We start from the raw sequence: 23,592 nt of genomic DNA, 5'->3' as shown, positions 1-23,592 counted from the left end.
TCCCACTGGGTTTAAATCTGGGACTCTCCACCATTTGACCCTTAGAACTGAAGAAGCTTCTCGGATGAGAGGTGAAACATCTTCAAGCAACTCAAAGAAGTCCAGACGCTTTTCTTTCCAAGCTCCTTAGACTTTCACCACAGAATACTCTCTAGTTTAAATAATGTTGGGTCCCAGTCACACAGGCATAGAAACTGCTTGGCAATCGCCTGTGTTCCCCAACCAGTTCCAAGTGTTTGCTGGAGAATGCTTGCCATCAGTAAAATTGATCCCAACAAGATATATGCTGGCACACTGAAAACCTTGTTGTGATTGCTTTGGTTGCTAGCAGATTGCCATAATCAGCCATAGTTTGTATGAAAGACGCCAACTAGTCTACAGGTAATCATCAACTATTCATTAAATTACTGAAACTGAAGAATGTCACACAAACTGGAAATGTCAACTGTTTGCCTTCAAATTATATACAATTTGAAATCTTTTGGTTTCTTATTGTCTAACATGCTGTTCTCCGTTTCTGGCTTGCATTTGTGCTGTTCGGTGGTTAGTTGGTGTTTGTAGAAAATTTGGTATCTTCCATGCAAATTGCAATTCCGCTAGTCTGTGAGTCTGCTACTAAATCAAGCAATCAAAGAGGTTTTTGTTATGGCACCCTTTGTGATCAGTTTCACCCAGCAGTAGACAGCGATCTCCACCAACCACTTGCCACCCAAGTGGGGAATACATATTTTTTTGCTAGTGACTATAGGTTGCCAGGGGTTCATCGAGGCCTCTTGGCCTGCATGACTGAGGACTTACCAAGATAGGTGCACCCATATCTGGTATATATTTCCCTTACTTCTGGGATCTGTCATGTGGTCCAACTGTATATACAATCTATTAACAAGCAAATGTCATTTACTAATGTATAGATACATTAATTAATAAGAGATATGTCAGTACACACTGCTGCTCTTGTCTCATTCTCTTGTTTAGTTTGAAACAAACCGTTGCTCACACCTCACATCTTTTTCATATGCCTCCATTGATAGCAAACAGATCAATCCCAATAATCTCTAGATTAGTTATGAATCAGTAGGCCGCTTTTAAATTACTAAGGTAAAAATGTAGTGAGTGGGTCACATTTCTTCTCAGATTTTTTCTGTCAAATCTGAGAAGCAGACAAGACTACCTGACATGGATCTGACAATCCGTGTGTGTGTGTGTTATGGCTGCCACGATTAGTCGACTATTCACGATTACGTCGACTATTAAAATCGTCTAATTTAATAGTCGACGCGTCGTTTGAAGCTTTGTAAGATCCCAAAAGACGCAGGAAATAATAGTAGGATTTAAGAGTGTAATAATGGACTGAAACAGAGGATGGCAGCACTGCATGGACAAGGATGCCAGCTGCCGTTAAACCCTGATTGGTCCAAATTCAGGAACCGCATCCTCCTGTGCCCGCAGTTGTAGGCCGATTACGTTACAGCGACACGACGAAGACTGTCCGAATTCGAAGACTGACAAATGCGGCCGACAATTCACCCTTCGTTTCCCCAGATTTGAAGGATGGGTCGGGTGTATACTTCATGGCCCAACCTATCCCAGAATTCATAGCGCAGCCCTGCTCAGTTTCCAACAATGGCGGCAGCTAGTTAGTTTTAATATTACTCTTATTATTCTTTCTGGGTCACAAAATAAACGTTTAACATATTTTCAGGCGAGAATGTAGCTGTGTAAACCTCAAATATCTGCTCAGTTTATCAAGACACCACATATTTTCAAAAGCGCTCCGATGTTTTCGGAGACGTCTGTTACCCACCAGCTCGATAGCTAGCCGGGGTTCAAGGCTCACTAGAGCTGGTGAGAACACCGGACTCCCGGCAAATCAGTTTCAAACCCACCGCCGTCTTTCGCTACTCAGATTAAACATGATATATAAGTCACTTAGACAACTTAAAAATGTTATTGTTTGGCTTTTTTCAGTATTTTATTTGTTCCTGAGTAAATCGGTTTGGCTGAGATTAAAGTTATAGTTTTTACACCACTGAATAAACGTCAAGCAGACAACTGATTATCAGAAGTGTGAGATGCTCGAAAATATACTTCGGTGTCCTGTTATATTTTAGATAGCAAGGAGCAGACGGCTGAGTTTATTAAACTTCACCGAAACAATCTGCAAATTTCATTAAAATTTAATAAACCATCATCTTGTCTTTATTTTTAGTTAGCACATGCCTTAAACATTTAAAGCTGTAAGCTAATGATAGTTATATAAGAGCAGATGCATGCTGGTGCAATAACCTGTAGGTTTTACATCCAATGGATGCATGATCTGATTAGTCGACTAATCGCAAAAATAATCGGTGACTAGTCGACTATCAAAATAATCGTTTGTGGCAGTACTAGTGTGTGTGTGTGGACATGAGTTCCCTTTTTTCATGCACATGCAGGCATGAAGACAGCAACGAGCGAGCTTAAGATGAAACCCTCATCTTGATTTGCATGGTATTATGCCTGAAGAAGCTCTGTAATTAGCAGGATGAGGGGTGCTAGAAATCATTAGGCAGCTCAAGGAGCTATAAAAGGGTCTCATGTGTTAACTAAAACAGAGTAATAATAGGGTTGCTAGAACCTGATACAAAGCTGAGGTGGTGGTGGCAGAGGGTCAGACTCTCACAGCAGGGTCTAAATAAGATGTGAAGGATGAGCTTTCACTCGTGGCGCCGCCAAGATGTGCGTGTCCTCCATTGGCAAGATTTTATTTGAGGTGGGAGGAGGTGATGCCTGTTTTCCTCACTTGTTTATCCTGCCTCCTTTTCCATTCTCCCTGAACTATCCCTTTCTTACCCAGAAATGACACCTTTATACAGCTGATTTGCAGCAGAAACAGAAAATAAAAACAGAATGTAATCTGTGTTTACAAAATGTAAACACAAATTACATTTTGAAGGAAAGCTAATTGCACAGACAGGATTATAGTTTCTATCAACATAACAAGGAAGTGATTAGTTATTTGGCATGTTAGACAATGCTTCTTCTTTTCTTTCTTTTTTTTTTTCAAAATTATAACTGATATCAATTGAAACTGATCTTATTTTTCTGAATACATTTCTGGCTGCTCATTATCTTTTATGTAAATGGATGGACAGTAAAAACTGAAAGTGTGAACATTTTAAGAATGTAAAAATGTAAGAATTTTTTCACTTATTTTACTGGCAAACCTACTTAAGATCAAATTGGTCTGTGTACGGTCCATGAAGTACATTTATTTTGCCACCTCTGGTCTACATGATTGTGTTCCTGTTTATTATAAGCATGTGAATTATTGTGTACCTTTTTTTTGTTGTTTGTTTTTACTGAACACTGATCAATGTATGTATGTTGTGCATGTGTGATTTCAGGCTGCATCTAGTGCTCTAAGCAGTCTGGGTCATGTGTACACAGCTATTGGTGACTACCCTAATGCACTTGCCAGCCATAAACAGTGCGTGCTGCTGGCACGGCAAAGTCAGTGCAAGCTTTCCGAGGCTCGCCAGCTAGGCAACATGGGTGCTGTGTACACTGCGCTGGGAGACTTCACCAATGCTGTCCAATGCCATGAGCAGCATCTGGACATTGCAAAGGTATAGTGGTAATGTAATATATTCATATTACATTACCAATATGTTTTTCTTTGGTTTTCATCTCTTAAAAGGTGCAGTTTTAATTTAAGCTCTGCATATTTTAACCATGACAAGGCGGCAGTATTTCTATTTAACCTTTGGTGTTTTGAGATGTGTGCTGCTATTTTGTAAACTTTTGATATTTTTTCTTAGTCCTGCCCACATTTCCACAAAAGATTTGACTAAATCTGCACCATTTTATGGTAAAAGGATATATTACACAAAAGTATAGCCCAGCTAAAGCTTTAGCTGATATCTTTTTAGCATTACATTTGTTTGGGATATATAAGTTGTTTCTTCACATTCTGTTAATAGATTTATTTTATTGTAACTACTTAATTAACTCACAAAAAGCACCTCTTGACTGACCATAGTGAATTTTGGAGTTTATCTCAAAAAGGTCATGCCTAAAAGATATAGTGGTTTGTTTTGACTCAGTTGAATAACCAGTCTGCAGCTGCCACAAATACTCATCACAGCACCAAATTCAGATCAATCCACTGCTAGTCCCCCTAGTTGACTAACATTAACTAAAAGTTAGTGGCCAGAATTATGAATGCCTAACCCACTCACTAATACAACACTGGTTTTGATTTCTTCTTCTTCTTTTTTAGACATTCACATAACACATAGATTTACACAATTTATATCAGGATAATGATTTCCGCAGAACCTAGCTTAAACAAACTAAAGGATCATTTTAGCAATATGTTCATCTTTAACTGTCTGGGATAGCAAAAGAAAATATAAATGTCGTGATCTCTGTGGAAATTCCATTGCATGCCAATAAATAACCACAAAGGTAATTTCTTAGTGACGGTGAAATGGTGGTGTGTTTGGCAGAGTCTGGAGAACCGACGTGAGGAGGCACGAGCGTACAGCAACCTGGGGAGTGCTTACCATTCCCAGCGGGACTTTGACAAGGCCATATCGTACCATACAAGAGTGCTGGAGTTGGCTCAAGAGCTGGTCGACAGAGCAATTGAGATGAGGGCATATGCTGGTCTGGGGCACGCTGCCCGATGCATGCAGGTTTGTATATAACTAAAAGGTGTAGTTAACTGAAAACCAAATAACTACGAAATAATGAATCACAGTCTGATAAGAATGCATTATTTTTGTTCGGTTCAGGACTTGGAGAGGGCTCGTCAGCACCACCAAAACCAGCTAGAAATTGCTCAGGAACTGCAAGACAGAGCAGCACAGGGCAGAGCCTCATCCAACTTGGGTAGGTTTGATGGAGGGTCATAGAGGGGTCACCTGGCTGGAGGTAATAGGTTTTTTAATTTGGCATCTGAATCTGGGATTTTGTTGTGGGAAACTAAAATGGTATGCCTTTTTTAGCTTTGGTCATTTTAAATGGCAAATCTAACTTTTACTAACAGTAAAATCAAAGTATGGCAGGGTTGACACACTGTGGTACTCCAGAACCTGTTGACAGCTACTGTGTAACAAAATTAATAAAAAAAAGTAAACCGTTATTTACTTTAGGTCTTGAGTGGTTCACTCTCTGTGCCAGGAATAGCACAATAGTACTATCCCTACTCTCACTTGTGTGCACCTGTGTATCCTATGCAGCTGCAAGCATTTGATAAACTAAAACAGACATGTAAACCTTTGGTTCCTGTCAACATTTTTTCAAATAATAAGACTGCATCAACGCCATTCTTCCCCTTTTGGCAAACAACAGATTCAGCAGAGCTAATTTTCAGCTGCAGTCCATAGCAGGTAGGTGGCATATCAAATGAATCAACAAAACCAAACAAACAGATATATTTGGGCATAATTGAAAGACAGAAAGACATGTAAAATAAAATACATACCGTACAAGACAAAGAGTGGGCTTACAGTACAGAAAAAATATTGAATAGACGGAAATTTGAAATTGGCCAAAGGCTGGACCAGAGTGCAAAATATAACAGTGTGCTGGTGCACCACAAAAGGAAGTTAGATATTTTATTTACTTTTTTAATAGTAATAGTTCACAGGCATAATTCTCAACAGCATCCATCCATCCATTTGCTTCCACTTATCCTTTTCAGGGTTGCGGGAGGTGCTGGAGCCTATCCCAGCTGTCATAGGGGGAGAGGCGGGGTACACCCTTGACAGGTTGCCAGTCTGTCGCAGGGCTAAACAACAGCAATGACATCAAATTAAAAATCACTGGGAAGAAAATTAACAACGATAAGATGAAATAGACAAATGTGGGAAATATAATCAATTTGCACTGTTACCCTAGAAGGTACATAGACGACAAGAGGGACGGTGTAAAATTGCTACTTCTATGCTTTGTACCTTAGAAAGAAAAGAAAAAAAAGTGAGGGCCACTGCCTCAGATGAACAAAAGAAGAAAAGGCTTTTGAAATTCTACAGTATGCCTTTAAATCACTAGTTCATATTCAGTTCATTCCATGATCTGGCATTATAGTCAACAGCAAGCAAGACACTGACGTGAGAGTGCTAAAAGTTTATTCACAAAGTATGCACTCATTCAGGAAATAATGATTTTTTACAAATAAACTGTTACTGGGATATATTCACTGGCAATGGATTGACAGTTTTATCTTAATAAAATCCACTTTAATGGTGACTAAAACACCAAATGATATTTGGCAAGATTCTGACAGTACCATAAACTCAGAACAACAAACTACAGTTGCAGCAAAAGGTGCCACCTCTTCTGCGACCCCTTTATCTAAATGGATGCCAGAAATTCCCTTCTCTTTCCCTTGATTGCCTCCTGATTGCTGGCCCATCAGGTCCACTGCCCTGTCTCTGTGCCAGGCTCTCTGGGATGGGGTGGGTACCTCCCGTTTCCAAGATTGGTGGGGGTACTGGGAATGGGGGGCTCGGGTGGGTGCCTCCTGGAACTGGTCGTCATGTGCCATCGGGGGTGTGCTGTGGTGCCTGGGTCTTTGCTGGCTGGTGTCCCTTTTGGGCTTCGGGTCTGTTCACTTCCCTGTGCTGTGGCCCTTCTCTCTGGTGCCCCTGACGCATCTATGGGTCTGCTGGGTTTTTTTCCACATTTCATGCTGGTGTTTTGGCTTCTTGGCCTTTGCTATTGATTGCGACCACCTGGGTTTTCTAGGTGCATGTGGGTTCTCTCTTTGTTTGGATGTTTGAACTCTGGTAATTCGGGTGATTTCGATGAGAGATGAGGTGTCCTCACAGGACAGTTTACCTCATTGTCTGGTCTTATCTGTGCTTGTGTTTTCATCCTTGATTAAATGTTTGGTTTTATGTGACATCATCCTCAAATCTGAAAGTCTTCACAGGCCCTCAGTTTGGTATGAAAAACCCTTCAATTGATATAAAAAAAATACAAAACTGCATCCTGTGTTTTATTCAGAAGATATTTAAGAAGCTTGATCCCTGGGAGAGACTGACTGGGCTCTTGTCCTGGGCTAGGACAACTCGGTCTACATCGATCTGTAACATTAAGTACACACAAATCACTATTTGTTTGTTATATTGCAGACCTGTGTGAGTTTGGACTAGCTGTAGTAGCCTAGTACAACACGTAGATGCTGCAGTTTTGACATCTTGTTAATCAAATTCAAGGATGGGAGCTTTATATCATGCGACGGTCCTGCTTCTTAAGGGCCTATCATTTGACTGCAGTAGCGTCTCTCTGGACAATCAAAACTCATGTTTTATTAAGTGGTTTCTGGTTTCTGCGGCCACAGTGATATCTGAGATGCTGTGAACCTGAATCCATCGCTGAATGGACAACTTGCCACGTTGTGCATGTATACGGCACTGTGCACTAAAAGTAAAGTGAGGATGCCATCTTAGATTTCTGGGGATTTAGACTGTCTCAATGTTTTTTATTTTTTGTTGATTTTTTTTTTATTGTTTTGCAACTAATAAAAGGGAAGCTAGAATTCTTCTTTCTGGTGTTCTGAAATGCAGCGCCCTTCTTCAATTCCTAAATTTGTTCAAAGAATAAGAGTATTTGCTCCTTACTAGGGCCATATTCCAGGAAAAAGAGTTGACAGTGGGAAATTTACGCCATAGCTACACTCCAACTGCAAACCCAGCTGAAAACCCTACGATGTAACCTGATGTGCACCTCCCTAGAAATATAACTACACCTCTCATTAAAATCACCTGCAACTATTGTGATTTCCAGCTACTTTTTTGCCATGCATTTTTTAAGGTATCAGTGACAGAATAACAATCATCTTCTGAGTTCAAGGAATAATAATCATAGCATCATAGCAGTGTTCACAAATGTCAGGAAGTTAAATGCGAAACAGTTACTATCACTATCAACGTTAACTCAATAAAAAAAAAATCTCTTCTATGGTTGTAAGAGAGCCATGAGTGAAGACTGATATTAGAACAAATTATAGGCTAAATGGTTACACTGAGGGGCATTAAAGAACAGTTTTTATGTAAATCTCAAAAATGAGATAGCCCATCAGCACATTAAGCGTTCACTGAACAGTTTATGCCAACATAAAGGGTTCCAAAAGTAATTTTTTATTTAATAAATGGTGGAAAATAAATTAACCCTCTGCAAATACCTCCTCTGATCAGACTTTGAAATGCCAAAAAACTGCAGTCCTACATGAAGCTGGTTCCAAAAAGCAAATCACTCCCATGTTAAAATGCCAAACTTCACAATATTAACAAACACTATGATCTCTTCCAAATATGAGACCTTCTGGCTCCAAAAACCAACATGGCAGCAGAAAAAGAAACAAGGCCTTATAACATAAAGCTCAGAAATCAGAGGATAACTATATAATGGCTTGATCTATCTTTTATATACAGTCTATTAAACTCTGCTCAGGTAATATTCATTGTGCGATTTCCACCACTCTTCTCACTTTATGTCACTGCAGAGCTTTTTTGTAGGCAAATGAGTGGAAATTGCTTTATTTTCTGTCTGAAGTAAGTAAAAGGAAAACATGCACACTGCAGTGGTTCAATAGTTACTTTGATGTGTGACTATAGGCTACTGCTGAAGTCGCTGACACTCTCCTGACAGATGAGCTTCAGTCTGTGTTTCAGATCAATGATTCACATCATCATTTATGGATGATTACGGTTCTTTGACTCTGAATGCTGACTTGACAACCTTTCACTCTGCTCTCCTCTGATATTTTCTCTCCTCCTTTCCTCTTCTTCTGTTCTTCAATTTTCAACCCTAATTTCTTCCTCTCATTTCATCTTTTGTTTCATAATGATTTCGTCCCCTATTATCTTTTACCTTATTTTGTCTTTACACTCACTACATTTCCCATGTTTTCATTCCTTCATTCTTCCTCTTTCTTTTCTTCCTGATTTTACTCCTTCCTCCCTTTCTTTCTGTTCATTCCTTATCTCCTTGCCATTCTTTTTTCTTCTTCTTGTGTCTCCTTTTTTCTCCTTGCTGTGTTTTTTTTCTCCTGTTTTCTTGGGTTTCATTCTCTGTTTACTCTTAGTCCCCTCTTTTCCAGTCTGACCTTTCCCTCTTATTTTCTTCTTTCCTCACCTTTTTGTTTTCTTCTTTTATCTCCTTCCTTCACCTCTTCTTTTCTGTATGAAACACGAAATTTGGAGATTATCTCAACCTAAATTAGACCATATAATACTTGTATTGTATTTTACATAGCAGCACCTTTAAAGTCCAAAAATATCTAAACTAGGGCAGTGTCTGGCTGCCCAGTGGAACTCCTTAGTGATCTGTGATGGTACCGTTTAAATCTTAATTACCCTTTTTCTTGTGTTGGTAGCACACCATGCAGTATCTTGTGTTATAGTATGTCTCACTTACCGCATTTCTAGTAGCCAGTTTAAACAGTTGAGTATTCAACTACAAAGGCCTCCCGCCTTTGACTGTGACCCAGTCCACAAATCTTGTCGCTCCTCTCAGGGTGGTCCCATAGAAGAACGGACTCTTGTGGCTCATCCTGGCTAGGCTAGGTATCAGAGTGACTTGATAGTAGGGGTATGATAGTTGTAGCCCCTTTCCTGAAGGTTACAACTGACACCAGTCTGTGTCCACTGCTTGTGAAGCTCTCCCATGTTACTGAATCAACTTTTACTGACAATGCTCTCAAGCTGTTTCCTGTTGTTTGTGCGCTTTTTCTTGCTATGCTTTTCCCTTCCAGTGAGCCTTCCCTTGGTGTGCTTTAATATAGCACTCTGCAGACAGCCTTTCTTGTGGAGAGTATCAATGTCTCTACATCTGGTCAACTGTTAAGTCAAGCAGTTTTTCCCATGACTGATTCCGTGTACTGAATTAGAACAAGACATATATGGAAATTATATTTAAGGATCATTTAAGAATCCAGAAGATGGCTTCCAGTATACCTCACTCGGTTAAGCAGGTGACCCATGTGCTGTAAGGCTGCTGCAGATGTCAATAAATGTTCTAAGCCAGAAAGCAAGAAAAAAAAAAAACACCCAGAAGACATGTGTGAAGTAATTTCTTTGCCTACTTGAATAATAAATTCTTTATATTTAACTTTCTCTCTACGATATTCCAAAATATGTGTATCTCTCTCTCTCTTCTCAAGTTATTTGCTAACTTTAGCTAATAAACATGTATTCTTCTTTATGATGGTCGGACAGAAATAACTGCATATAGTCCGTGATATGTAGCTCCTGACCCACAAGTTGCCACACCCAATTTCATTCACTGATGACAGAGCAATTGGAGAAAGGGGACTGTGGATCACCACTCTTCTCCTTTCTAATCTCTCTATGCTGTCTCAGCTGAATACCTGTCATCAGATCTCAGCTAATTTTCCACACCTCTAATCCTCGCAGCATTGCTGTCTTCACACTGTGTCCCCTCCACGCTGGGGAATCCCACAGAATCTGCAGGATATCTACAGGCACCCTTACACCTCAGAGAAGTGTGGCTTTAGCTTAGAGGAAGATTGTGCATGTGCTAATGTGCACACCTGTGTTTGTAGAGTTTAGGAGGATGTGTGTAACTGTAACCAGTGATTCTAGCCAGCTCTGCAGGCTTCTCCGTAATCCTCTTAATGCAAGACCCCGATGAACAAGGTCTTCCTTTCTACATCACCAACCTCCTCCTCTTCCTCACATAACCCGGTTTCTACATATTGTTGCCAGCAGCGTTTATGAGACCTTTTTAAATTCATGTACATTTACATTAACAATGTGACTTCATGTTTGTTTAAAACATTTAAGGTTGTTTGCTAGTTTGACAGAATTATTTTTTATGCAGTTCCACACCGAAAGTAATTAGCAAATTAAATATCCAAACTCTGTTTAGAGGAAGTGTTTTTTTCACCAAATGTTTATTTTGTTTTCTCTTAGCTTTCATTGTTTTAAAAGTAAATCGTGTGCTATTTGCATTTCCTTCAACCTTAATTGTGAAATCCTTTGCATCGTTAGATTTGAGTGCTATAAGCTAAATCAGAATTTGCAAAAGTGTCACGGTCTGTGTGGCAGACCGTGGGGAGATGGGGGAAATAGGACCCAAACGCCGGACTCTTCAATGCGACAGTGTTTATTTACAAAGGTGGTGAAGTTAACAACAATAAATCCCCTAGTGTCCCTGACTCCCGTGTAGTGTCTTCTTTCCCACAAGTCCCCGTGTAGTGCTCTCTGCTCCAGTGTCTCGAGCACTCCTCGTGCTCACTGCTCTCTCTCGTTCCCCATTCCTCCTGAGGGAAAACCATAGAGGCAGCCGTTAACACACTATATCCTAGCAGGCATACACTCACACTTGACTGTGCTTGAAGACTGACGTGTAGTCAAACGCAATAATCCCGCGTCGGTGGAAGCTCCATCACTCCTCTAAATAGTTCCACCGACGAGCCCTGATGAGGAGCAGGTGTGTGGCCAATCCTCGAGCTAGGCCACGCCCCTCAGGCCTGAAGATGCCTGTAACTTGGCCACAGAAACAGCAACACACAAACACACACAAACCTGCCTACAAACAGATGAGGATAGATCAGAGGCAGTGCAGACAACACACAATAATAATAATAATAATAATAATAATAATAATGATACAAAAGGTCCACACTGTTCACGGACCCCGAGTCCCCGGAACCGGGTCCGTGACAGTACCCCCCCTCTAAGGGTCGACTCCCGACGACCCGAAAACAAAAACCAAAAACCACAGCACAACCAACCCAGGGCGGGCGGCGGGGGGGTCCAGGACGGAGGGCCCCAAAACCACTCCAACAACTCCACTAAACAACAAAAAGGAACACCTCAGTTCAATAGTCTAACCCCAGCCCTAATGGCAGCGGACATAGTTCTGGCAACCGACCCGGTGGGCGGCAAAACAGGTGAGATCTACTGTAGGCAGGCAGAGGCAGAAAACAGTTCCGGAGGCCTACCTCTAGTCCATCGGAGGGAACGCTGGACCTCCGGCGGACGGCCATGTGTCCGGTAGCAACGACAAAACAGTTCAGGGGGCCTGCCACTGATCCAGTGGCGGCGAAGCTTCAGCTCAGGCGGCCTGCCACAGGTCCGGTAGCAGCGGCGAAAAGGTTCCGGTGGCCTTCTCCAGGTCCAGTGGCGGCGGCGGCGGCGGCACTGCTGCTTCCCCGGCGGCTTGCCCCGGGTCCAGTGGCGGCGGCGCTGCTCCAGTGAGCAACAGCGAGGTGTGGCACATGGCCGATGACGCGCTGGTCGCTGACGTGGACGCGCTGGACGTGGATGGTGTGGAGGGCGCGCCGGACGTGGACGGCGTGGAGGGCGCGCTGGACGTGGACCCTGCACACTGATCCCCCGCGTAGACTGATCGGATTCCTCCCGCCCGCCGACCTTCGATGGCTGTGCGCGCTCCTCCGGCCTGCCGAGCCCCTCTCTCGATGGCGGGCACTCCTCTCGCTCTCCGAGCTCCTGCTCCTGCTGCAGCTCCGGCCCCTGCAGCTCCAGCTCAGGCGGTGCGCGCTTCTCCGGCCCGCTGAGCCCCTCTCTAGACGGTAGCCGCTCCTCCCGCTCGCCGAATCCCGGCTCCGGCTCACAAAGCTCCACAGTCGGCGAGGCGGGCTCCTCCGGCTCGCTGAGCTCCCCCGGCTCGCCGAGCTCCTGCTGCGGTTCGCTAAACTGCTCCTCCGGCTTGCTGAGCTCCACAGCTGGCGAGGCGGGCTCCTCCCGCTCGCTGAGCTGCTCCTCCGGCTGCGACGCGGGCTCCTCCCGCTCGCTGAGCTCCGCCGGCTCGCCGAGCTCCACAGCTGGCGAGGCGGGCTCCTCCCGCTCGCTGAGCTGCTCCTCCGGCTGCGACGCGGGCTCCTCCCGCTCGCTGAGCTCCGCCGGCTCGCTGAGCTCCACAGTCGGCGAGGCGGGCTCCTCCGGCTCGCTGAGCTGCTCCCGCTCGCTGAGCTCCACAGCTGGCGAGGCGGGCTCCTCCCGCTCGCTGAGCTCCGCCGGCTCGCCGAGCTCCACAGCTGGCGAGGCGGGCTCCTCCCGCTCGCTGAGCTCCGCCGGCTCGCCGAGCTCCACAGCTGGCGAGGCGGGCTCCTCCCGCTCGCTGAGCTCCCCCGGCTCGCCGAGCTCCTGCTGCGGTTCGCTAAACTGCTCCTCCGGCTTGCTGAGCTCCACAGCTGGCGAGGCGGGCTCTTCCCGCTCGCTGAGCTGCTCCTCCGGCTGCGACGCGGGCTCCTCCCGCTCGCTGAGCTCCGCCGGCTCGCCGAGCTCCACAGCTGGCGAGGCGGGCTCCTCCCGCTCGCTGAGCTCCGCCGGCTCGCCGAGCTCCACAGCTGGCGAGGCGGGCTCCTCCCGCTCGCTGAGCTGCTCCTCCGGCTGCGACGCGGGCTCCTCCCGCTCGCTGAGCTCCTGCTCGGGCAGCGCGAGCCTCTCCGGCTGCGGAGTGGCTATAGATGGATGAACCGGAGGTGAAGATGGCGATGCGGTAGCTGCAGGTGGTGAAGACGATGGCCGAGCGGGTGATGTGGAAGGTGAAGCCGAGAGTGCCGCGGTCGCTGCAATCAGATGGGACGCTGGTGGAGAAGTAGCTGCAGAGGGCGGAGGCGATGATGGTGTGGCAGCTACTCGTGGTAGACTGGACAGCGATGCAGGAACAACAGACTGGGGAAATAGTGGCAGAGTAGGTCCAGCAGACATATCGACCTCCAACTGAGGACGAGGACGAAAGGCTGACTGGACTAAAGACAGTTTCGTGCTGGGCAGCAGACTGAGTTTCGTGCTGGGCAGCAGCTACGGGCTGTGCTAACAGCTGGGTTACAACATTAGCATTCACACAGTCCGAGACAGAGTTGACAGATGGGGTGTGTAAAGAAAAATTGTCCAAATGACTCACCACAGCCGACTGTTGAGAAGTCCGGAACTCCGGCTGCGGAGAAGAGCGCCGGCGGCGCGAGCGTCGCTTCTTTGACGATGCCGGGGCCGGCGCGAAAGGCTGAGATTCCACCAGTCGGCCGGGCAGGAGAGCAGCTGTGTGGTTTGGAGCAACTGGTCCTTTGTCTGCCGACTCAGCAGATGCCGCGGAGGTGAGTGGAGATGTGGTGAGGTGCAGAGGGCGTGTGAGCCGTTTCCCCCGCAATGGAGGGTCCAATAGGTGAGTCGCAAACGACGGTGGGGAAGCTATCTGCCTATGAGAAAAGAAACAGGCAGCAAGGGCTCCCAGGGAGGTCGCCACATCCTCCTCGCCCGGACAGCCCAAACCGAAAAGCTCAAAGCTGGAACTTGCCCTCAGCATGGTTATGATAGAAATTAATTTCTTAATGTCCAAAAAGCTCCCAGAAAAGGAGGTTGAAGACAGGAAAGCATCAAAAAATACGACCTGTATGTGTCTCTGATGTGGATCTGCCGCCTGGATAATGCTCCGACAGTAATTCCAGAGCTGGGCGAGCAACCCCTCCTGTGAAACGGTCCTTGAGTCCGCTGGGCCCATGATGGCGGGATTATTCTGTCACGGTCTGTGTGGCAGACCGTGGGGAGATGGGGGAAATAGGACCCAAACGCCGGACTCTTCAATGCGACAGTGTTTATTTACAAAGGTGGTGAAGTTAACAACAATAAATCCCCTAGTGTCCCTGACTCCCGTGTAGTGTCTTCTTTCCCACAAGTCCCCGTGTAGTGCTCTCTGCTCCAGTGTCTCGAGCACTCCTCGTGCTCACTGCTCTCTCTCGTTCCCCATTCCTCCTGAGGGAAAACCATAGAGGCAGCCGTTAACACACTATATCCTAGCAGGCATACACTCACACTTGACTGTGCTTGAAGACTGACGTGTAGTCAAACGCAATAATCCCGCGTCGGTGGAAGCTCCATCACTCCTCTAAATAGTTCCACCGACGAGCCCTGATGAGGAGCAGGTGTGTGGCAAGGGCTTCGGGTGTGGCCAATCCTCGAGCTAGGCCACGCCCCTCAGGCCTGAAGATGCCTGTAACTTGGCCACAGAAACAGCAACACACAAACACACACAAACCTGCCTACAAACAGATGAGGATAGATCAGAGGCAGTGCAGACAACACACAATAATAATAATAATAATAATAATAATAATAATAATAATAATAATAATGATACAAAAGGTCCACACTGTTCACGGACCCCGAGTCCCCGGAACCGGGTCCGTGACAAAAAGATGATTGATATGAGAAAAAATTATTTGAATTAAAACTCATGAAAACTGTTAATTATATTTTTATAATTATAATAATAATAAATTATAATTATGTGTCAGAAGGTATAATAAATACTAAGAAAATCTGAATTTTCTAGCACCATGCTTAAAGGGGGCCCATTATGCTTTCCCTTACACTTAATATGACAAAAAAAAAGTATTGTAGTAGTAGTTCATTTATTTTATATGTAGCATATTGAATATGTTATATAAGTATTGGGTTCAGTGAGTGTACCAGGAATCCCTGTTAATAATAAATAAATAAATAAATAAAAAGAACTCAGACTTCCGACTGCACTGAATGCTCCATTTCTGACAGTTTTTTGATACTCTTGGCACTGCATGATTTCAAAGTCAGAACGTCATTGTTGGGGCTTGCAGAGTAAAGGAATCAGATCCAGAAATAACAAAGTATGTCTTTTATTCAGACTGGGAAAGTCCACAAATTAACAAAGAACAAAATGAAGAAACATTATGGAATCACTTTGGGATCTAAATATGCAAGAAATAAACTTAAAATATTAACTGAAATTTAATCTAAACCATGAAAACAAAACTAACAATAGAATGTTAAGGCAATCTAAACTGGTAGCCAAAACTCCATAAATATGAATCAAAAAACTCCCAAGCAACTTTTAAACCAAAACCAGGGACTTTGGCAGTCATAGAAAGAGTATGAATCTGTAACCTTTGGATTTGTGAATTATAGATATGAAATCAGCTTAAAGTGAAAGCATCTGTCTTATGAGAAGTGTAACATCATGCACCGAAAAAGTCACTCCAGTTTCTTCAAACTCTGTATCTTTTAAAAGTTCATTTTTCCTAAATGTGTTTCAGTTACACAAGGACATAGAACTAAGTGTCCTGCTTTCAGTTCAGCCTTGCACTTGGCACTGAATTCCTCACATGTTTAATTGATAAAGCTTGATGAAGCACTGGCCATAAAATTCATGCAAGTTTACCACAGCTCCTACAAAGCAAGCAAGAAAAATCAACAATCTCAAGTCTAGATTCAGAAATAAATCCTACTTACAGGTGACCTGCTGCTTTTGTTGTATTTAAGATTGAAATTAACTGCAAGGATGCAAGTTAGGCTGTGGACTTCCACATGGAAAAGTGGGGGTTCCATATTAGCAGCTAAAACTCAAGAGGCTTAGAATAGAGGAGGAGAGAGCTATTTTAAAAGGTGGGGTTTTGTTGTTGTTTTTTTAGGAACCCTGCCTGCACCCCTATCAAGGATGTAAATCTTTTTTTTTTTTTAATGATGATTTAGTCAGTCAATATTTTAACACAGTCTGTAAATCTTGATTTTGGACTGTTAAAGTCACACATTTGAAAAGTGTTTACAGTAAGAAATGTAGAGATAGAGGTGGACATGAGCCAAGGAGTTGGGAAGGAGGGCTCACAGTTTACACTCGGTGGATCAGACCCCAGTCATCTCTCTCATTACACAGTCTGACATGAAGACCACATGTGACTTCCTCCATCTGGTGTCTGGATACCCCTCCGTATCCCTTCCTCCCCACTTATAACCCCTCCTCATCTGTTTTCCCTCTGTGACTTTATTGTAGAAAAAGCAGATTTTATATAAGGTCTCATTTCAACATTTCTCAGAGCAGTTATAAATTATTCTGGCGCAGTGTAATTATTGTCTTTGGAAATAGGAGACTTCCTATGGATGCCATTATTAGGATTTCTGTGTGAAAAATTCAGGTTACTCAAACAGTTTAATGAAGGGAATCACAGGAAGAATGTAGGTAAAAAGTTTTGCATTATTGTATTAATGCATTAACATGCTTCACAGTTCATCATGTATAATAAAACAGGGTCATGTTTGAACAGTTTAATTCATTTTACAATGTTTATTGCCCATTTTCTAGAATTGTGCTAGCTGTAGCCTCTGTCTTTTAGAATATGTACATGGTTCATGTTGTTTAATAAGTTTATATTAATAAAATTAATAAATGTAAGTCTTGAAACAGAACTTGACTTTGGCCCAAGAATCCTCACCCCAAAACTCCACACCTTTATTCTCACTCTAGCTTGCATTTGAACACTTGCAACCATGACTTTACCTTCTTCAACTGGTATAATGGCAGAAAATCTGTTAACAAAAGTTATTGTTTTAGTTGACCAAATTCACTAGAATATGGAATCTGTATTTCCCTATATTGTGGTTTGATATGCAAATGCTACTACTAAGCAAGTTCGACACTGTTAGGCTTTCTTTGCGTGAGCTGGTGTGATAAAAATAAAATGCCACAGATATAGTGACAGGTATCATGGTGGTGGTTTTTAACTTTGTTAACTAAGGCTTTCTGCTTCAGGATCTGAGATAAAGATCTGACTATTTTTCCACACAAAATAGATCGCCTACACCAGTCTGAGGCATTATCAGAGTAATTGTCAAGGTCCTTGGTGAGTGACCCAGTGTTTTGTGTATTATTATTGTTATTCTATGATTTCTTCGTTGTATATGACTTCTAGTGTTCTGATTTCTGTTTTTGTATTCTAGTTCTTACGTTTTGTTCCGGTGCCCTCGTGTTTAGTATAGGTTTAGTTCTGTGCCCAGTCTGTTTCCTGTTTTACTTTGAAGGACAATGTATTCTGTTTTGCTTCCTCCCAATCTCGTCTTCGTAATTAGTGTCAGCTGTGTCTCCCAGGTGTTTGCCCTTTGCCCTGTTCCTTCTGTATTTAGTGTCTGCGTGTGTTCCTGTTCGTCGTTGCATCATCCCTCATACTTGCCTGTGTGTTCTGTTTCAGGCTCAGTTTCTAGCCCACCCAGTTTAGTTTCTGCTTTGACTTATGCCAGCAATAAAGCTGAGGTCTTTGAGTTTAATTTTCGCCTCCACGAGTCTGCATTTAGGTCCTACTTTCCTGCCTGCCGCACACAGACCATGACAGTAATGGGTTATTGAGATATGAGAACAAAGACAGGAAGTTAAGGCCCAGGTGACACACAAAGAAGAGCATTTACCAAAATAAAATAAAGTAGAAACAAGGAAGGGAACCTACACACATACAAAACATAGAAACACAAATTAAAAGAAACACAAGAATACAATGAATACAAGAAACGATATCTGTATAAGTCAAAATAGAGACTATAACACAACATACATTATAAGAACATGGGGAGTTTACTTGTGGACCTCCTCAAAGACCAATTGTTTAAAAAAAGAAGAAGAAAAATTGTCAAACAGTTTTGGGCTGTAGTGGAAATGTTAACAGCCAGCTTTCACTTTGAATGTAACCTTACTTCTAATCTTACCTTAACCTTGTTTTTTTGTTTTTTTCATTCTACTTTGTACTAATATGCCACTATAGGGCAGGCATAATTATAATTTTTTTCTTTCAATCTCCTTACAATCAGGCTTTTGGTATACATATAAACAGGGGTGCACATAAGTGGTCCGCAGGTGCGCATTCGCTGTCAAAATAAAAGACGCGCACCAGATAAGAACTTGCAACGCGTGTTTGCGTACATAAGATTTTCTGGAGGAGGACAGACATTTGTTTAGAACTCTTAAAGATGTCGAAGAAGCAAGCTCCTTTAAGCAATTACTTTGGTGTTTCTCCACCTCCAAAGAAATGTCAGAAGGAGTCCGAACCAAAAAAGAAGCGCGTATTCTCGGAAAAGTGGTTGCAGGAGGTGAGCTGGCTTCAAACAAATGATGAACGCACAGAGATGTGGTGCAGAATATGCCGTGAAAATCCCACTCTAGCGGACAAAAACAGTGCCTTTTATATTTACGCAAACGCGTTGCAACTTCTTATCTGGTGCATGTCTTTTATTTTGACAGCGAATGCGCACCCCTGCATATAAATCACACTATATAGCAGTAAGAGGGAAGATTACAGCTGTTCTATGTGTGTGTGTCTTTTGTGTTGAATCTTGATTGAAATGTGCTTGCTGTGATGGAAAGAATAACATAAATCATTCAAGGAAAAGTCATTGCATTGACTTTCATTGTGAGCAATTGTAGGTTTCACGTCTGCATTCAACTTTAAGCAGGACTTTACTGATGAAGGTAGAGCTCAATGTATAATGTGCATGGTTTTTATATGCCAAAGCAAAAATATGCCAATGAAATATGGTAAGATTTAGATTTGTGCAATGTTTGGAATAAAGTCTTACAGAGGAACTAATGTGCTCATTTTCTACTCTGCTCATTTGTTTTTATTATTGGACTCTAAAGTAGTATTCCATGTTTACAAAATTACCATTATTATTCTTATACTGGGCTTTAGTGCAACCCCCAGTTCACCCGTTGTGTAAAACAAGGTATTTCAGTTCCCTTGCACCTCCTTTTTAGCCAACGTTCTTTTGACTGGCTGCTCCTCATAAATAAAAACATGAACAGCAAGTGGGCAGGGATTCTGTATGATCCAGGCTCTTTGGCTGTGATTCCAACCAAAGAGCCTGGATTTTCACTCTTATATCATGCAGAATAGAAAAAAACTGTTCAAAACATGGCTCAAAAGAATTAGTTATAGATACACTGATCTCATTATTTGCAATATGTGGCCATATCCACAGTTTGAGTATCCAGCACTGTAGCAGAGTGTATCACAGAAAATGAAGAAAAAAGCAAAGTAGGTACATTTTAAATTGCAAATAACCAGTGTGCACAGTTGTCAGTTAAATGCAGGAGAGTGACAAGTACCATATTTTGGAGCACAGGAAATAACTAGCATAAAATGTAAATTTTCATTCTCCTCTCTTGTGCCCCAAGTTTCTTCCTTAACTATTCTCTCTCCCAACTTTTGTCTGTTCTGGCTCCATAAACTGGGTTGTTGACAGCAAAGACACATCATGACAGAAGAAGTTGGGAAGGCGACTGGGACTTAAGTTTTCCCAATTCTTTTTCCCTGGACAGAGAGACTGATTTCTGCATATGTTATACTAAAGTTTGAAGAGACACAGCAGCAGATATTATTAGATTTGTTGAATTTCCCACTGTAGCTTTTTAATTATTCACCACTCTGCTCATATCCTTTTTACAGTTCAAGAAACCATGTGGGCATTTATATTCACCACCATACAGATGCTGCATATTTATAACTCTTAATGTCGTTTTGGGAATTTACTCTGTTCATCATGCTCCCTACATGTGCAGTAATTGCTGTTTGATGAATCCTACAAATCCAAACAGCGCTGGATAAACCATTCTACAGAGCTGTGGAGACTTGAGACTTGGAGACCAAAAAAATGACAAAACTGAGGACTTAAACTTCACTTGTCTGACTTCCTTGAGCCTGGACTTTAAAATTCCCCTATGTCCATGGAAGTTTTTTCTGGGTTTTATGACCTTGATCCTCTGAGATGTGGGTGATCAACAATAACTGTATGCTTTCAGAATATGTAATTTTTGTTCTTCTTAAAAAATGTTGCCTCCAGTCTTTGTGGTTTGGTGACAAAGGAAATAATCATTTTAACTAACACACCTAAATATTGATTTTATTGGAACTGGAATTATCAAAGAGTTGTCTGGCCACTTCAACATTACAGCTTTTTGCGGTGGTGACCATTTTTGTATACAAAGTCCATTCCTCTTGAAATGGACATTTGGAGGAGTTTAAATGATGGGGCTAGGTATAGTGCTGTTTTAAATTAAACAAGTTAGAAACATAAAATTAAGATCATTCTTGAAAAATCAATCATTAGGATGGACTTGCCAGCCAGAGGCCAGAAATTGAAATGAGCTAGCTTTATTTTAATAAGAGCATTACCTGATACAGCCTGTAGTTGGCATGCTACAAGACTTCATAGATTAGATGTATTACCTGGGCGCTTTGCATAGTTTTTGTTTGTCCTATTGAAATGTTTTTGTCCATGCCACTTGCTAAAACATATGGTTAGGATTAGTGTTGTGACTAAAGTTGAGAACATGACCGATCACAAGAACGTTCAAATGTTGTATGCTAAAAGAGATTAAACTTGGAGTTTACCTGCATCTTAATGGTTTCCTTGTTAGTTCAATAGTTTGTGTTTTTTCCTCCTCTCATCTCCTATCACAGGCATCATACACCAGATGAAGGGAGAGTATGACACTGCGCTAAAGTTCCACAAAGCCCACCTGTCCTTCGTCCAAGAACTTTGTGATTACGCTGCCCAGGGGAGGGCCTACGGCAACATGGGCAATGCCTACCATGCGCTTGGCATGTACGACCAAGCAGTCCAGTACCACAGACAAGAGCTGCAGATCTCTCTGGAGGTAAATTTTATGACCCTTTTCAAAAAACATGTGGACGATCGTGTGGAAAGCAGAATCACGATGTGTCTTTGTGTTATCAGGTGAACGATCGTCCATCTCAGGCATCCACGCACGGTAACCTTGCTGTGGCCTACCAAGCGCTGGGTGCTCACGACCGAGCTCTCCAGCACTACCTGCACCATCTGACCATTGCACGAGAGATGCGAGACACTCAAAGTGAAGCAAGAGCCTTAGGTAAACCTGTCAAGAGATAAATGCACTTGAGTTGAGTTGAATGAAACATGAAAAATATTGCGCACCGTTATTTTCTTTTGCAGCAAACTTGGGTAACTTTCACAGCTGGAGAGGTGAATATGCTCAGGCCTTGCCCTACTACCAACAGTACCTGGTTTTGGCGCCAGGTTTGCAGGACTTGGAAGCAGAAGGCAAAGTTTGCCATAACCTGGGTTATGCTCACTACTGTCTTGGACAGTACAGAGATGCTGTCAGGTCAGATACTAAATAAATCTTACAAAACTGAACTTCATATAATGAAAATGACCCTGTTGGCCTTATTAAAATGTCGAAAAACATATGTTGTGTTTTCCATACATACATACATACACACATACATTCATCCATCCATCCACTACTCCTCCACATCGAAACGAGCCAGCTGAGGAGGTTTGGGCATCTGACTTGAATGCCTTCAGGATGCTTCCTGGCCGAGGTGTTCAGGCATGTCTTACCAGGAGAAGGCTCTGGGGCTGTCCCATGACATGCTGGAGAGATTACATCTCTTGACTAGCCTGGAAAGCTCCCATGTTCCCCAGATGAGCTGGAGGAGGTAGCTGGGGAGAGAGAAGTCTGGGCTTCTCTTCTTAGGCTACAACCCCTGCAACCAGGCCCAGCAGCAGAAAGTGGATGGATGGACGGATGGACGGATGGATGGATGGATGGATGGATGGATGGATGTTAATGAGACTTTAATTTCTCAATTTAAGGAGTTATGCTTTTATATTACATCGAAACAAGATGCAAGATTACAAACAAAAGTTTCAAATTTTCCAGGTATTACGAACAGGATTTGGCCCTGGCTAAGGATCTCCAGGACAAATTAGCACAGGCAAAAGCCTACTGCAACCTTGGTCTGGCCCACAAAGCACTGGGGGAGTACAACAAAGCAGAGGAATGTCAGAGATATCTGCTTTCTTTAGCACAAGCCCTGGACAACACACAGGTCACCTGTTAATTATGTTTTCATTTCATAAACCTTGAAATTCTGTCTTTTGCACAAAAAGAGGTTGTTAATCAGTATCTGTGTGATTATATTTGTCAGCAGGCAGTTTTCAGGGCCTTTGGGAATATTGGTGATGTGTGCGTGTGCCGGGGTGATTTTCCAGGAGCTGTGAAGTTCTACCAGCAGCAATTAACCGTAGCTCAGAAGGTCAACGATCAGAAGATGGAGGCTGATGCCTATTCAGCACTTGGTTCAGTTCACAGGTGATAAAGTGGTTAACCAGTGTGTCAACCACGCACAAACAGTGCATGTAAAAAATGAACAAATGAATGTGCTGCATTGTTTTAAAACCTAAGTTTAGTAATATAGTCATTCCTGTTTATTGGAGGCAGTCGAAAGTTTGTAGAGCTAAAATATTAACTTACCAGATCAAGCTGCAGAGATTGTGCTTCACACAAGCAGACATTTACCTGCTAATTAATGCTTACATAAAAGAAACAAAATTCTGCACAATGTTATTACTATGTACTTTTCAAGTGATGTTAAATATTGTTGTGTTATGGTCATTTTATCTGCTTAAACTATAATCAAATATGAATGAGTTTATAGAGGCAAAAGGGACATCAGTTAGAGAATGTATTTATTTACCTTTATAAAGCCACTTGCTTGTAGACCTTTTTTTTTTTTTTTGTAATGCTTGCTATTTACTTTGGAGTTACAAAGAAAAAGCCTGTTTCCAAAAACATGTGAGTTTAAAAAGTCTCAGCCAACTGACAAGAGATTCTGTGCCAGTTCTCAGCATTTAATAGAAGTGTTCTGTGCTTTCTACAAATTCCTATGAATAGTAGTTAATTTAAACTTACAGTTCAAGGTGCAGCTTACTAATTAAAACCTCAATTTTCCCAGAGTTGGTCCATTTAAGCTTGGTATTCCAAGAA

General features: G+C 42.7%; 1 protein-coding gene across 4 annotated transcripts in view; it reads left to right on the top strand.

The window, feature by feature from the left end:
* The window catches only part of ttc28 (tetratricopeptide repeat domain 28), a 146,174-nt gene that overhangs the window by 85,450 nt on the left and 37,132 nt on the right, over nt 1-23,592 (top strand). For 2 of the 4 annotated variants that reach the window (XM_063477992.1, XM_063477989.1), the window contains exons 6-13: nt 3,387-3,608; nt 4,491-4,679; nt 4,779-4,875; nt 21,239-21,435; nt 21,516-21,669; nt 21,753-21,924; nt 22,486-22,654; nt 22,757-22,917. In XM_063477992.1, the coding sequence (XP_063334062.1) occupies nt 3,387-3,608; nt 4,491-4,679; nt 4,779-4,875; nt 21,239-21,435; nt 21,516-21,669; nt 21,753-21,924; nt 22,486-22,654; nt 22,757-22,917 (1,361 nt within the window). Of the gene's footprint in view, nt 1-3,386; nt 3,609-4,490; nt 4,680-4,778; nt 4,876-21,238; nt 21,436-21,515; nt 21,670-21,752; nt 21,925-22,485; nt 22,655-22,753; nt 22,918-23,592 lie in introns of all 4 variants that reach the window. The other 2 variants (XM_063477990.1, XM_063477991.1) reach the window with 1 other exon arrangement.

The sequence above is a fragment of the Pelmatolapia mariae genome, linkage group LG7 (assembly GCF_036321145.2).
Source record: "Pelmatolapia mariae isolate MD_Pm_ZW linkage group LG7, Pm_UMD_F_2, whole genome shotgun sequence".
In the NCBI taxonomy this organism is placed as follows: Eukaryota; Metazoa; Chordata; class Actinopteri; order Cichliformes; family Cichlidae; genus Pelmatolapia; species Pelmatolapia mariae.
This window is presented reverse-complemented; position numbering and strand designations above follow the sequence as displayed.